Genomic DNA, 14,484 nt, shown 5'->3' with positions numbered 1-14,484 from the left:
TTTAAAAGGGGGAGAAATATATTCCTGTATCTCTTGTTGTTGACTTCAACAACAAAAATAATGTCACTTGATACATGCTCTTATACTTGAAAACCATATACAAAACAAAAGACCCAGGCTACATTAAATCCATTAAATTGTTTCGCCACTTGATGTCCATTATGAAATCTGGGTCCCATTAAGCAAAACATGTTAAGAACCACTGAATTAATTTTCAGTGTTGTATTGTCCCAAATGGAACACTAATTTTCTTTTTTTTTTTTTTTACAATATTCACAGCATTCACAGTTTTTCAGCTGATGGAAGTGATGTTAGCTTTAGCATGTTAGCAAAACTAAAAAACAAACAAATGTTAAAGCTGTGTCCAAAATGACACACTATATCTATGCACTTACAAAATGTACTATGCACTCAGCCATGCAGTGTATGAATTTTCAAAGTGTAGTATTGTCCCAAATGGAACACTTACTACATGGTCTAAGCACATAACTGGTAATCTGGTAATCAGAAGTACGCTGGTTCGAGCCCCACAGCGACCACCATTGTGTCCTTGAGCAAGGCACTTAACTCCAAGTTGCTCCAGGGGGATTGTCCCTGTAATAAGTCCCTATAATTAGGGCTCTGTAAGTCGCTCTGGATAAAAGCGTCTGCCAAATACATAAATGTAAATGTAAATGTAAGCATTGTGTTGCTGCTAGCTTTAGTGTGCTATCCACCCTCAGTTCAACACTATCTCAATAATATACATATTCACACAGCATGGTATGAAAATGCTTTCTTTACAGAAGTTTTGCTAGTTGTCATATTCTCCATTATTATTATTTTTTTTGTCAGATCAACATTGCTGCTGATAACTCCACCCCTTCCGCTATGTATGGCAAGCCATGTGCGCTGAGTGCACGAAGTGTCCAACATTCCACACTCCGTTTTGACAGTTGAAAAAGTGCATCATCTGGGTACTCGTAGTACACTTCTTTTTGTTGCATCAAAGTGTAAACATACTACTTGCACTACTCACACTTTTAAAATAGTGCAGAAGTGTGCGGTTTGGGGCGCAACTTATGTGTTCCATTTTGGGACGATAATACACTTTGAAAATTCATACACTTCATGGCTGAGTGCATAGTATTGTAAGTGCATAGTGCAGTGTTCCCAACCTTTTTTCTGCCATGACACAGTTTTTACAACTAACGAATTCTATTGCACACCACTATCCAACATCAACGTTAAGCTAACCATCGTCAATATTTATCCTTTTCAAGAACTTGCCCATGTTTTCTGTCTGTATTAGTAGCATGCTTACTTTTAATGTTTTAAATTCAGCTATGCAAAAAAACAACAACAAAAAAACAATCACATAGGTAGGCTACACTGTGTGAGGTCACAGGTGGCAACTGGCAAAAGCATTTAATGGTTAATAAATAAAGAAAAATGCTTCTTTTCTAATTTGTAGTTTTATTCTTGCAATGTCACAACAAATTAAATGGACACAAACTCATGAGGGGTGAAAAAGGTAGGCCTAAGGTCCACGAAAAAAAATTCTGGGGATATTTTGTTTAAAGAATAAACTAAAAGCACAAATTCCTGCTATTTTAGTGATTCAAGTTTATTCAAGTTTACAATTGTGCAGAATTAGTCGCAAAATAAAGAGTATTTTGGTGAGGCTTGCTTCTGTTTCACAAATTTGTTAAATTTTATTAACTGATTAGTTCAGTGACCCCTTCCGGAAATGTCACTATGTGGCGACAAATGAGCATCTTATATGCTACGTGTGAGTCAGTGAATCATTTTTCAGTGAATCATCGAGTCGTTCTTGACCGAAATCTACCAAGAGACTTTATAGTGTTTAGCATTAAAAGAACAAAGCAGATATAGTCTTCCTTCAGTCTGAGCATTATATTTCATCCAAAAAGACAACAAAAATAGTCTAATAACGTCCTTACCTGAATTATAAACACAAAGCAGATCTACGGTATCATTTTCCTACAGTATTTAAACTGCTCAGCATGGCTTTTATCAGAAAAGACCAAAATAATAGACAATAATTTTGAGTTTCAATAATGTAATTTCGACATTGTAAAGTGCATTTCACATGAAATGAGTTCAAGCGCTGCATTGACCTCCACATGACAAGTTGCAGAAAGTGTCACAGAGGGTGATTTTACGAGTTTTCCATGTACAAAAGTGGGACATGTGCACAATAAACACTGAAAACATGTATTTGGAAGAGAGAAAAAAGCTTGCAGTCTCTTTGATTGCAGAAAGTAATAAAAGGACTCGTTTATGTTTAGGTCTAAGCGATTTCTTGGTGAATTTAAATTAGTTCAATAACTGGGGTCTCTGATATTCGTAAACAATAAGGTAATATTTAATTAAAAGAGATTATGAGACATTCAATGTCTCTTTCACAGATTTGGACAGTTTTTAAATATTTCTTGTTGCTAAGGACTCTCAAAGACACAATTTTTTTTTCTCTCTCTCTCAAAGACATTGTTGGTGAAGCAAAAACATGTGTGTGACGTCACTTCATAGACTTCAACGTATTCTGCAGCGCTGACGCGAGTCACGTGAAAGACCCTTAAAGTGTATAAATATCACTCACTTTTGCATATTAATCTTTGCTCTTCACAATCACAAACGTGACCGATTATGGTTTCAAAACGGCGAATTTCTCCGAAAGTTGAGGAGTTTGGATCGCTGAAATTATTATTTTTTTCATGCATTTATTTATTTTGTGGAATTTGATCATTTTCCAGGGCACAGTGGTTGGGAAACACTGGCATAGTGTATAGTGCGTCATTTAGGACACAGCTAAGTAGGCTACATCACCTGAGTACTCGTAGTACACATTTTCAGTTTTAACACACTGCTTGCACTACTTACACTAAAAATGTCATAGAATAATGCAGAAGTGTGCGATTTGAGATTCACCTCCTGTACCCAGCAATTGAAAACACAAATTACAGACCTGTTTATTCAATTTAAAAAAAACTATAAGACTACAAATCCCAGTATGCACGTTTTTATGTGAAAACAGAATTTGACCAATGAATTCGCAGGTTTTGTGGGATCATGTGTCTAGACTCCTGTTGATTGGTCGTCCACGAAGCCATGTTTGAAACGTGGATTTCCCTCGCCGGCTGGTGGTTTGTCGCCTTGATGGCAGTGGATTTGTTTACGATTATAAACGAGTTAATAAATGATGCCAGTGCATACACGCGATAGAAAGGAGAATAGTCACGAAGAAATGGACGTGGACTATCCAGAGCAGGAGGCGAGCAGTTCAGATGAAGAGGACTCTGTGAGCTCGTCCGCCACTGAGGATGGAGACACTTCAGGTACAGACTGATATTACACAATACACACACGACATACGCCACATCATACGCCAGCAATATTATGGAGTTGACTCATAACGTGTCCATAAGAGTATTTTTAATAAACATAAATACAATATTTTTATATAACAATATTTTAGGTTAAAAGTTAGAATGTACGAGAGAACTTGTGTATATTAGGTCCTGTAACTGGTCCCCATTTAACATTTTCAGCATTTTTTATTACATTTTGCCTTCACATATCAAGGACAGGTCAACTTCCTGATAGTATTTCTCTTTCTCTCTCTCTCTCTCTCTGTGTGTGTGTGTGTGTGTGTGTGTGTGTGTGTGTGTGTGTGTGTGTGTGTGTGTGTGTGTGTGTGTGTGTGTGTGTGTGTGTGTATGATGATGATGATGATGATGATGATGACGATGATGATGATGTTTCAGACATGGATGATGAAGACTGCGAAAGAAGGCGGATGGAGTGTTTGGATGAGATGACAAATCTCGAGAAGCAGTTCACAGATCTTAAGGATCAGTAAGCGTTTTCTCTTCTGAGCAGCACTTAATTTAAACCTAAAAGACTTAAATGGGATTCCAACCTGTTATGAATTTTTCTAAGGTTGTATAAAGAGAGACTCTGCCAAATGGATCTTAAATTGCAAGAAGTCATCGCTGGCAGTGCTGCAGAATACCTCGAACCCTTGGCCACCTTACAGGAGAACATGCAGATCCGAACCAAAGTCGCAGGTCAGTTCCAGTCAAAATGTGAACTTTACAGTTGATGTGTTTTACAGTAATTATAATCATCACACACCTATGTTTGCTGCACTGTATATATGACACATACTGATGTTAGTAGCCTACACCTAATACAAAAAATATATATTATTTAATGTCTTGCATTCAGATTAATCAGTTTGATTGAGCCAACATAATTAAGTTGGATTAGGTTAACTCAATGCACTATAGTAGTTTTAACTCAACTTTATTAGGTTTGTCAAACCTAATCATTAGTACAAGTCAAGTCAAGTGGTTTTTATTGTCGTTTCAACCATATACAGTTAGTACAGTACACAGCAAAATGAGACAACGTTCCTCCAGGACCATGGTGCTACATAAAAACAACAAAGGACCAACATAGGACCACATGAGACTACACAACGAAATAAAATACCTATATAAACTACCTATATATACTGTATCTATATAAAGTGCACGTGCAAACATGTGCAAAAAGTACAGGACAGTACAACAAATTACTGACAATGAACAGGACAATAGACAGTGCAGCTCAACCAGTACTCAGTAGTGCAAAAAGATGACAGTTTCTAAAATGTAAACATAACATACTATAAGATAGTGTTCTATGCACATAGCAGTTATTGAGGTAGCAGACAGTTATAAAGTGACCGTAATTAAAGTGCAACTCAGGACACGTGGTGTGTCAAACCAGTCTCTGAGTATTGAGGAGTCTGATGGCTTGGGGAAGAAGTTGTTACACAGTCTGGCCGTGAGGGCCCGAATGCTTCGGTACCTCTTGCCAGACGGGAGGAGGGTAAAGAGTTTGTGTGAGGGGTGTGTGGGGTCGTCCACAATGCTGGTTGCTTCTATGGATACAGTGTTTTTTGTAAATGTCTTTGATGGAGGGAAGAGAGACCCCAATGATCTTCTCAGCTGTCCTCACTATCCTCTGCAGGGCTTTGCGGTCCGAAACGGTGCAAGTCCCAAACCAGGCAGTGATGCAGCTGCTCAGGATGCTCTCAATAGTCCCTCTATAGAATGTAGTGAGGATGGGGGTTGGGAGATGTGCTTCCTCAGCCTTCGAAGAAAGTAGAGACGCTGTTGGGCTTTCTTGGTGATAGAGCTGGTGTTGAGGGACCAGGTGAGGTTCTCCACCAGGTGAACACCAAGAAATTTGGTGCTCTTGACGATCTCCACATTCAAGTGATGCTTGATTTGAGTGCTGCTTAGTGCCAGGTGAGCAAGTGTAAGGACAGTGAAATTGCATTATCAGTTTAATAGCGATTGCGTATAGAACTAAGCAGCACTCAAATCAAGCATCACTTGAATGTGAATGTCCATCCTCAACCTTCGCACAAGCACCATTCATCACCACAATGGTAACCCCCAAAACTCCAGCATAACAGACACTCTTTTAAAAGGGATAGTTCAATGTATGACCAGCATTTTGAAGCTCCAAAAAGCACATAAATGCAGCATAAAAGTAATTCAGACGACTCCAGTGGTTTAATCTATATCTTCAGAATTGATCTGATAGGTGTGGGTGATAAACAAATCAATATTTATTGCTGCATTCATTAATTAGAACACGCTCCACGGATGCAGATGTCCCAGGCAGGCATAAATAAAACTACACGACTTTGGGTAAGACTCTGAAGTTGATGATCTTGCTCTCCAGCTCATGAAAAACATCTGTCCATCTCTCAGACATGGCCTTCTTGTTCATGTTCCTCTCAGTGATGCAACGAGTCACAGTGATTTTCGTGCAAGCCCACTCATCAAAGAGCGTGGTTTCGTCAATCAAACTGAGAGCGGGGATTCTGGAGTAGAAGTTCGAGGCTGCTCTGAATGTTTTGCCATTCTGTGTTGTCTCTGTAGGCCCCACTCAATTTTTTCTGTGTTCCCCATTGAGCAGCTCAATTGAATTTTGGAGGTAGTAATCCACCGATACTGAATAAAAGTTTCAAAAGACATGCGAGCGGAAAAGAAATAATCCGCTCGCATGTCACAAGCTTCAACCAGGACATCCAACTGCTTTTTAATGTCACAGGGTATGAATGATTCCTCCAGCCTGGCCTGCAAGACTTTTCTCAAGTCATGAATGTGCAAAGCTATGGCAGTGCACAACAGAATGATAAGCAAAAATTTATTTACTTGCGTGCACCTTGTTTGATTCGAAACTTTGCTTCACAAAAATTATTGCTTGCTTTTAGCAGCATCCACATGCTTTGTTGTATGAACATGCTCCATGGGCGATGGAAAATCGAGCTCCACAAATCTCCCACCTTACTTTTACTAGGCTCTGTCTGTGACTCCTTTACTTAGAAATGTAAACTCTTTATGAAGATCCTCATTAAATGTTTATGCACACTTCCTTTATTTCATCCATGTGCTCTTTCAAACTGACTGACTGTTCAATCAGCTCACTCACTAACTGGACGTCTATTGATAGGGCATTGTGATTGGATAGTTTTAATCCAATCATGTACTTAAAATAACACGGTGTGATTTTATTGGTTTTACAAGCTGTATCCTTGGCTACCTTTGATTAGAACACTCACATGACTGAGATAGCTGCATAAGCGATAGAGAAATTTTAGGAGAGGGGAAATACGGGACACAACACAATATTTTTCAGAATAATTCAGGACCATAGGAAAAAATGCTTAAATACGGGACTGTCCCGGGAAAAACGGGACGTCTGGCCACCCTATATATATTACAGAGTGTAAACAATTGTCATTTCAGACACAACTGTTCTTCGATAGACAGGACTACATTTTTCTTCATCTTTTTATGAAGTTATTATATCAAAACATAAAATCGCAATATCAGAATACATATCGAACCGGCTAGGAAATATAATTATCGAATCGCGAGGTCTGTGGCAATTGATGAATTTTGATTTCTGGGTGAACTATTGCTTTAAATACCAATATAACAGAACATTAAACATTAACAAATCTCCTCCTATATCATCTTGCTCAAAAATGCACAAGTGAACACTTAATTTCAACACATGTTCTCCCTATCCAGTCCCAAGCAAAGCATGCTGGGAAATGGAAATCCCCTGCCCAGTTACATCAACATGCTACAGTAACACCACAAACAAGAATTCATGTAGGCCCAACTTAAACTGATTAAGTAAACGTCTATTTTACAGATGTAATTGGACAGAATGCAGTGCAGTCAATTTGTGTCAGAATGTTCTAGAATTGTTTTGCTTTAATTTATTTTGATGAAGTAAATTGAACAAGCAGCAAAAATCATTTTTTCGAGTGTATAATTCAGTTAGTTTTTGTCACAGTAGTCCACGTTAACAAGTATGAATTTGAATACATCCCCATCCTATTTTCTGATGGTCTTATGATGGCATTTGTGACTTCTGTATATATCATTTGTTTCAATTTATTACTGTAGGTATCTATCGTAAGCTCTGTTTAGAATCTGTCGGAAACAAGTATGACTGTGAGATGCAAGCAGCAGGCCAGCACTGGGAGGTAATGTGCGTGACATGCAGTGAAGTGTGTAGACATGGGTACTTCTAATAATACAGCTTTCTGTTATGTTCAGTTTGTTCACATACCATAATTATGATATTGGTTTCCATAGAGTGAGAAACTCTTACTTTTCGACACCGTTCAAAGTGAACTGGAAGAGAAGATCAGGCGATTGGAGGAGGACAGACACGGTATAGATATAACTTCAGGTAGAGTACAGATTTAAGTTTGTACTGTTTAATCTGTACAGTACGTTATAATGTGATATTTGACCTTTTCACTTCATCTAATTAGTTTGTGTGTTCATGTTCCAGAACTGTGGAATGATGGTCTACAGACTAGGAAGAATAAAAAGAAGGATCCTCTCAGTCCTGGAAAAAAGAAAAAACCTGTCGTTGTGTCAGATATCCTTTATAATGTGGCAAGTACTGCACATCTGAAGTTTTTTGTACAATATTTTACATTTATTTATGGCAGCTCCCTTATTACACAGTATATAGCGTTTCTTGTAGATCAGCTTAATTCATTGAAATGACTCTTAATTAAACTGCAAATCGTTATTTAGAACTCTGCACCAATACATTTGCTATAATATGGAAAAGTCAAATATAAAAGCAAATTGAGTTGGACAGTTATACCACAATAAGAATCCACTATTGCTATATGTTATAATATGTTAGTGTTAAGAGGAGGAGGGCGGGGCCTGGCTGTGACTATGCATGCCTGGCCCCTTATCGGGCTAATCAGCCAAGGAGAGGTATATGTGCAGCGGGATGTGGCAGTTCGAGAGAGAGAGACGCATGCATGCGTAGTCACGGCCTGGCCCCGCCCTCCTCCTCGTCACATTTAGCAATTAATGTTAGTGATTTTTGTTTTGTTTTTATTATTATTATTTAAGTTAATAATAATAATCGGGTTGTCAGTGTAATCATGACTGTTCTATTCTGCGTTACAAATGAGTATCAGTTTCCTGAGCTGTCCCACGACCATACATTGTTTACATGTTACAAGACCTGGATATACTTGAAGACTGGACTTCCATAAGAAAGGTTTTTCTTTTTTAATCATTTCATTTTTGAGTTTATTTATTTATTTATTTATTTATTTTTAAAGTGGACTATTTGGAAGTTCTCTATTATTAATACACTACTTCTTGTTTTCCATAGGCTATGGCTTCAATGGCTCCCCACAGAGTAAAAGCTGATGGTCAGCAGAATTTTGACCACTATTATTATATTTTTAGCATCACACAAGGTGTCCCCTATCACTGCATCATCTATGAATTTGAAGACTCTGTCTCTGAAGAATCTGGTTTACAGAAATTAATTTCAGCTCTCTCTGTATTTTTCAGTTCCTATGAAATCTGAGAAACACCATCATATTGCTCGTTCAGAGGATGGACGTCTATTCTATGACAACAAATGGTACAGCAGAGGTCAGGCAATATCCATAATAAGAAAGGACGAATACCCCACCAGGTGTGTGTTGTCTATATACATTGGCTCCAAAAAGTATACCTTTTAAAGGGATAGTTCACCCAAAAATGAAAATTCTCTTCATTTACTCACCCTCATGCATCCCAGATGTGTATGACTTTATGTCTTCTGCTGAACACCAATGAAGATTTTCAGAAGAATATCTCAGCTCTGTTGGTCCATACAATGCAAGTGAATGGTGGCCAGAACATTTAAGGTCCAAAAAGCATACAAAGGCAGCATTACGTAATCCATACGACTACAGTGGTTAAATCCTGGTCTTCAGAAGGGATGTGATAGTTGTGGGTGATAAACAATATTTAATATTTATGTCGTTTTTACTGTAAATCTCCACTGTCCCTTTCACTTCCACTTTCCAACTTTTGTTTTTGTTGAGTTGCATTCTTTCATATCGCCACCTACTGGGCTGGCAGGAGAATTTATAGTAAAAAAAAACTAAATAAATATGTTTATTAGAGATGCACCGATTGCAATTTTCTTGGCCGATTCCGATTTATTGTAAGTGTGACCTGCCGATACCGATTTTTTCCGATTTTCTTTCTAAGAACTATTGACCGCATGTACAAACAAAATCTACCTTTCTTCAATGCAACATTTTATTTTCATAATAAAATTAATTATTAAACATTACAATTTCCCCCAAACTGTTTACAGGATCTTCTCTCACTTAAACCACTCTCAAAATAAAGTGCTCTGTGACTGGAAAGAGGTAGAAATAACAATTAACTGCAAATGAGTTGCTTTATATAACAGATGTCATTTTCCACTTTTTAAAAATGGACCTTTTTCTCTTTATTACTCGTCTAACAAAACAATTCCAAAGATCTGAATAACTGAAGTGTCCAATACGCTCAACTTATGTTAGATGTCCAAATATCTGTTGTAAAACTGAGCACTGCTTCCGTTTTTCCCGGGAGTCTCCCGTTTTGTTATTTCTCCCAAAAAAACTCGTAATTTGTATGGCCCAAACCACGTTATATGAATAATCAAATCAATATATTATTCCAAGGTGGTCCAGTTGCCAGATCTTGTATGAAACGCATCCTACTCACACAATCGACCATCATACAAATTACAAATCATTTATGACCACAATCTGGCAACCTACAACCCATTTGCGCTGTTGATATATGCGCAGGCAGTAGACGCGGGATGTTAAATAATTATCACTGGTAGAGGGGAGGAGAAGACTCAGCTGGTGCTCCGGTGAAAAAAACAAAATATACATGTACATTTAACAACAGCTGGATGGAAGAATTGAATTTCATATCCCGAAGCCATATCGACAATGCCCACGCCTTTTGCAATGTGTGTCGCACTGATTTTAATATCGGACACGGTGGGAAAAATTACTTTAAATCACAACGGCACAATTTCTAAAGTATTTAGCCTGCCTGTGCCATCCAGTACCCCACTTCCCCTCTCCCGGATTTGTGTACCCAAATGTTGACAGATAACAGGCTGCGTGTGTTACATAACACGAGATTAAACAACTCGGGCAACATGACGTCGGAAAGTACCTCATACTCTGTATCGAGGAAATGTATCAGATTTCTGATCCCTCTGTCCTCAACTATGGAGAACAGCTCGTCATCCAGGGCCACGAATTCCATAATTTTCCTCGTAATTGCTTTGGTCTTTTCGCTGCTCATACCAATGGATGATAGGAGACGCTGCTGACTTGTGACTGGCTCTGAGCTCTGGCTAGCTTTAGCCGCTTTCACTTTTTAGCTTCTTTTTTAAAATGGGCATTTTCAGCTGGGTGATGGAGTTTTAAATGTCTAATTAGGTTTGTTGTTCTGAAAGTTATTGTGGTGGTTCCCCCACAGTTTACTTTGGCCTTACAATTATTACACATTTCGAACTTGATGTATTCACTCACAGTGAAGATCTTCCACGCCAATGACATGTTTACGTGCGGCTGTGATGTTATTGCCTGCGCCGCTGGCAACAAAACGGACCGGCTTGGAATCGGAAAGATGTGAGGCTAATTCCAGTCCCTGGCCGGTCGATCGGTGCATCTCTAATGTTTATTACAACATTTCACAAACAAGTTATAATACAATTGTTATACTTTTTAGAATGAAGACAATATGTGGTTATCCAACTACGTTAATCATACATCCACTAAAAATCACCTTGGGAAAAGTTGGTTTAAAGTAATTGAAAGAAAAGTGAAGTTCGTTCTGTAAAAAGTTCTTGTGGTTCTGTGTTTGGAAACAGAAGTGTCACATGTTTAACATTTTGCTTTTCTGGATCCCTCCAGTGCCATGATAACAACTGTTAACCACGATGAGGTTTGGTTCAAACGTCTTGATGGCAGCAAATCAAAGCTTTACATCTCTCAGCTCCAGAAAGGCAAATACACTATAAAGCATTCATAAACTCTCTCCTCCACTGCCCTTGACCCCTCCAGTGTCAACTGAACCTCTACTGGTTCCACTTTTTTCTCTGTCACCATGACTACACGTTCATGCTTCAGGGACTCAGAAGGCCTCACAGTACATGCATGTACCACATGTTTGCACTCCCTTAGTCAGAGCTGCTAAACAAACACCTGGTTGCCAAGGAAGCAGTGAAAGTGTGTATGTATGTGTGTGTGTTTGTGTGCCTTAATTTCAATGATGAGGCTGTAAAGCCTTATTGAAAATTCAGCGGATAAGCAGCCCGACTTACAATGCCCTCTTGGTATTGACAGTAATGGAATCATCGCTGTTGCCATGCCATTTTATGAAATACAGATTGAGTATTTTTATTTGCTGATTTATGGTGCAGCATGCCATTCTGTTCTGAAACTAGTTAATGCCATATGTCCTGTTCTGTGTCTGTGAGATGCTTTAAAGAGCAAGATTGTTCGTGAAGCTTTGTTGGACTAACATGTTATTTTTCTACTTGTCATCATTATTATAGACAATTCACTCAAAGACTGTATATAAATAAATCTGTATAGCAGTATTTAGAAAAATGTCATAGTTCAGTATTAATGTAATAGGGCTTATTCAAGTCATATTCCTTTTTAGCAAAGATTGTCACATTAAGTGGTCTTTGACTTTGTATGTATTGTTTCAGGCAAAGCCAAAACACCTTATATAAAGAAGTCTTGATGATACCCTTTCAATTATAACAAAAGGGGTTTGTTGCAACTGGGCACAGATACAGTATGTAGCATCTTTATAACTGAGCCTTTGATCAAATGCATGTGATGTGTATTGTGCATTAAGAGACTTAGTTTGTTTCTGTTAAATATTGGATTTTTTTTTAGAGTGCCCAGACAAACTTCAACTAAAGGCTTGCAAATATAAAAAGAATTATGTTTTTTTGTAAGTTTCATGTTTTCCATTAACTTGACAGTGTTGTAGCACTTCGGTGGGTTCTATTTGGGATACGAGTTGCAATATTTGAAATTGAATGAGTGCAGAAAGCGAAGACTATAGAATTTAGCTACATCATCTTTATCCTTGGATTTTACTAATATAAAAATGCTTCAAATTATGCAATACACTTCACAAAGCCTGCCGAAAGAACATTGTCTTCCAGAATTCATAGAGCCCAAATGTAGTCACACAATCATGACTCAATTTAATGTTTTAATATTAATCTGCTCGTATTAACAAAGTCAATCATATCTGGGAATTATTTGGCGTTATAAAGTCAATTAAGTGACTTGTAAAATGACATTTTTATAGCAGATAAATAATTTTTTTGTAAGGTTTAAGAGGCTCTTATAGGACTGTGAATTAACTAAATTGAATTGCCATGTTGTACTGTACTCTGGAGTTTTTGATGAAATAGTTACAGTGGAAGTGTTCTGATATAAAGCTGATTTTGCATGGTATTGTGAATTTTAATTTGCATATGCTCTAACCCATAAGTCTAACCCATATGCTGAAAGTGTGAATGGGTTGTTTTGATGTCATTAGACATCTTGCAGTAAGAGTTTGTTAAAACATTTAATTGTGTTCTGCGTAACACAAAAGGAGATAATTAAAGGAATAGTTCACACAAAAATTTTAATTCTCAAATTTTTTTCGAAATGCTGAACACAAATGGAGAATTTAAAAAAAAATCTCAACTTTGTTGGTCCATTCAGTGCAAGTGAATAGTGGACAGCTCTTTGATGCACAAAAAGGCACATAAAGGCAGCATAAAAGTAATCAAATGGTTAAATCCATGCCTTCAGAAGTGATATGATAGGTGTGGTGAGAAACAGTTCACTATTTAAGTCCTTTTTTTACTAAGAATTATCTTCCCTACCCTGTAGGTGGCGATATGCACAAAGAATGTGAATCACCAAAAACCAAAAAGAAGAATGTGAAAGTGGAGATTTATGATTAAAAAAAAAAAGACTTAAATATTGATCTGTTTTTCACCCACATATATCACTTCCGAAGACATTGATTTAACCACTGGAGTCTTATGGATTACTTTTATGCTGCCTGTATGTGCTTTTTTGAGCTTCAAAGATCTGGCCACTATTCACTTGCATTGTATGGACTTACAGAGCTGAAATATGTTTCTAAAAATCTTTGTCTCTGTACAGCAGAAGAAGAAAGTCATGCACATCTGGGATGGCATGAGAGTAAACAATGAGAGAATTTTCATTTTGGAGGAACTATCCCTTTAAGAAAGCACCCTAAAGTGTCATAAAAGTAGTCCATGTGACTCATGCATCATATATTGAGTCTTCTAAAGGCATTCAATAATGTGTATGATGCATAGATCATAATTTAAGTAGTTATTCACAAACAGCATGGTAAACAGTGCTGGAATCCAATATGGTGACATATTAATAACACTGAACCTCATTGGTTCTTTTGTCATGACATTTGGTCATGAGACCAGTGTGTTTCTTACAAAGTGATCATCAAAGACTTGGAATTGAATTGACATTACTGAATTTTGCCAGCAAACATTTATTCCTTTTGTGTTCCGCAAAAGAAAGTAAGTCAAACTAGTTTGGAACAGCATGAGGGTGGGTAAACGAGGACATCATTTTCATTTTTGGGTAAACTGTTACTTTAAATGTACCTATGGAACACAGTCAGAAGTGGTTTATTTTTGCTGCTCTTTTTCAATACATCGAAAGTGAATGGTGACCATGACAAACAAGCACAATTTCCAGGGAATAACAACTTGATTTCAGTCTCTTCCTCACACAAATCTATCATATGGCTTTTGTTTATTTTATGATTTGAAATATAGTGCACAAGTCATTTGGACTATTTGGTGCGTCTTGCCCTTTTGGAGCTTGGCAGCCCCTGGTAGGCCTACATCCACTTTTATTGTATAGAAGTAAAAATCTTTAAACGTTTCTTTTGGAGTTCCACAGAAGATAGAAAGTCATATTGCTTTCGAACAACATGAGGCAAGCAAGTAATTTCTGGATGAGCTGTCTCTTTATAGAGAGACTTATACGGTATCTCT

General features: G+C 37.5%; 1 protein-coding gene across 4 annotated transcripts; it reads left to right on the top strand.

The window, feature by feature from the left end:
- Nucleotides 1-3,059: 3,059 nt before the first annotated feature.
- LOC127621995 (breast cancer metastasis-suppressor 1-like protein-A) lies at nucleotides 3,060-13,116 on the top strand. Of its 4 annotated transcripts, none has more exons than XR_007967937.1 (11): nucleotides 3,060-3,338; nucleotides 3,768-3,858; nucleotides 3,943-4,070; nucleotides 7,485-7,564; nucleotides 7,677-7,773; nucleotides 7,879-7,968; nucleotides 8,549-8,613; nucleotides 8,731-8,770; nucleotides 8,916-9,042; nucleotides 9,148-9,341; nucleotides 11,327-11,455. XR_007967937.1 is itself a non-coding variant. In XM_052095841.1 (10 exons), the coding sequence occupies exons 1-10, from the start codon at nucleotides 3,200-3,202 to the stop codon at nucleotides 11,442-11,444; spliced, it is 1,023 nt and encodes a 340-aa protein (XP_051951801.1). In that variant the 5' UTR covers nucleotides 3,060-3,199; the 3' UTR covers nucleotides 11,445-13,116. The 4 variants fall into 4 exon arrangements, 2 of the variants coding, with proteins under 2 accessions (XP_051951801.1, XP_051951802.1); XR_007967936.1 differs by having other exon boundaries at nucleotides 8,731-8,818; XM_052095841.1 differs by lacking the exon at nucleotides 9,148-9,341 and having other exon boundaries at nucleotides 8,731-8,818; nucleotides 11,327-13,116.
- The last annotated feature ends 1,368 nt before the right edge of the window (nucleotides 13,117-14,484 follow it).

The sequence above is a fragment of the Xyrauchen texanus genome, chromosome 28, assembly GCF_025860055.1.
Source record: "Xyrauchen texanus isolate HMW12.3.18 chromosome 28, RBS_HiC_50CHRs, whole genome shotgun sequence".
Lineage (NCBI taxonomy): Eukaryota > Metazoa > Chordata > Actinopteri > Cypriniformes > Catostomidae > Xyrauchen > Xyrauchen texanus.
The sequence above is the reverse complement of the archived record's forward strand: the minus strand, read 5'-3'. Positions and strand labels throughout refer to the sequence as shown.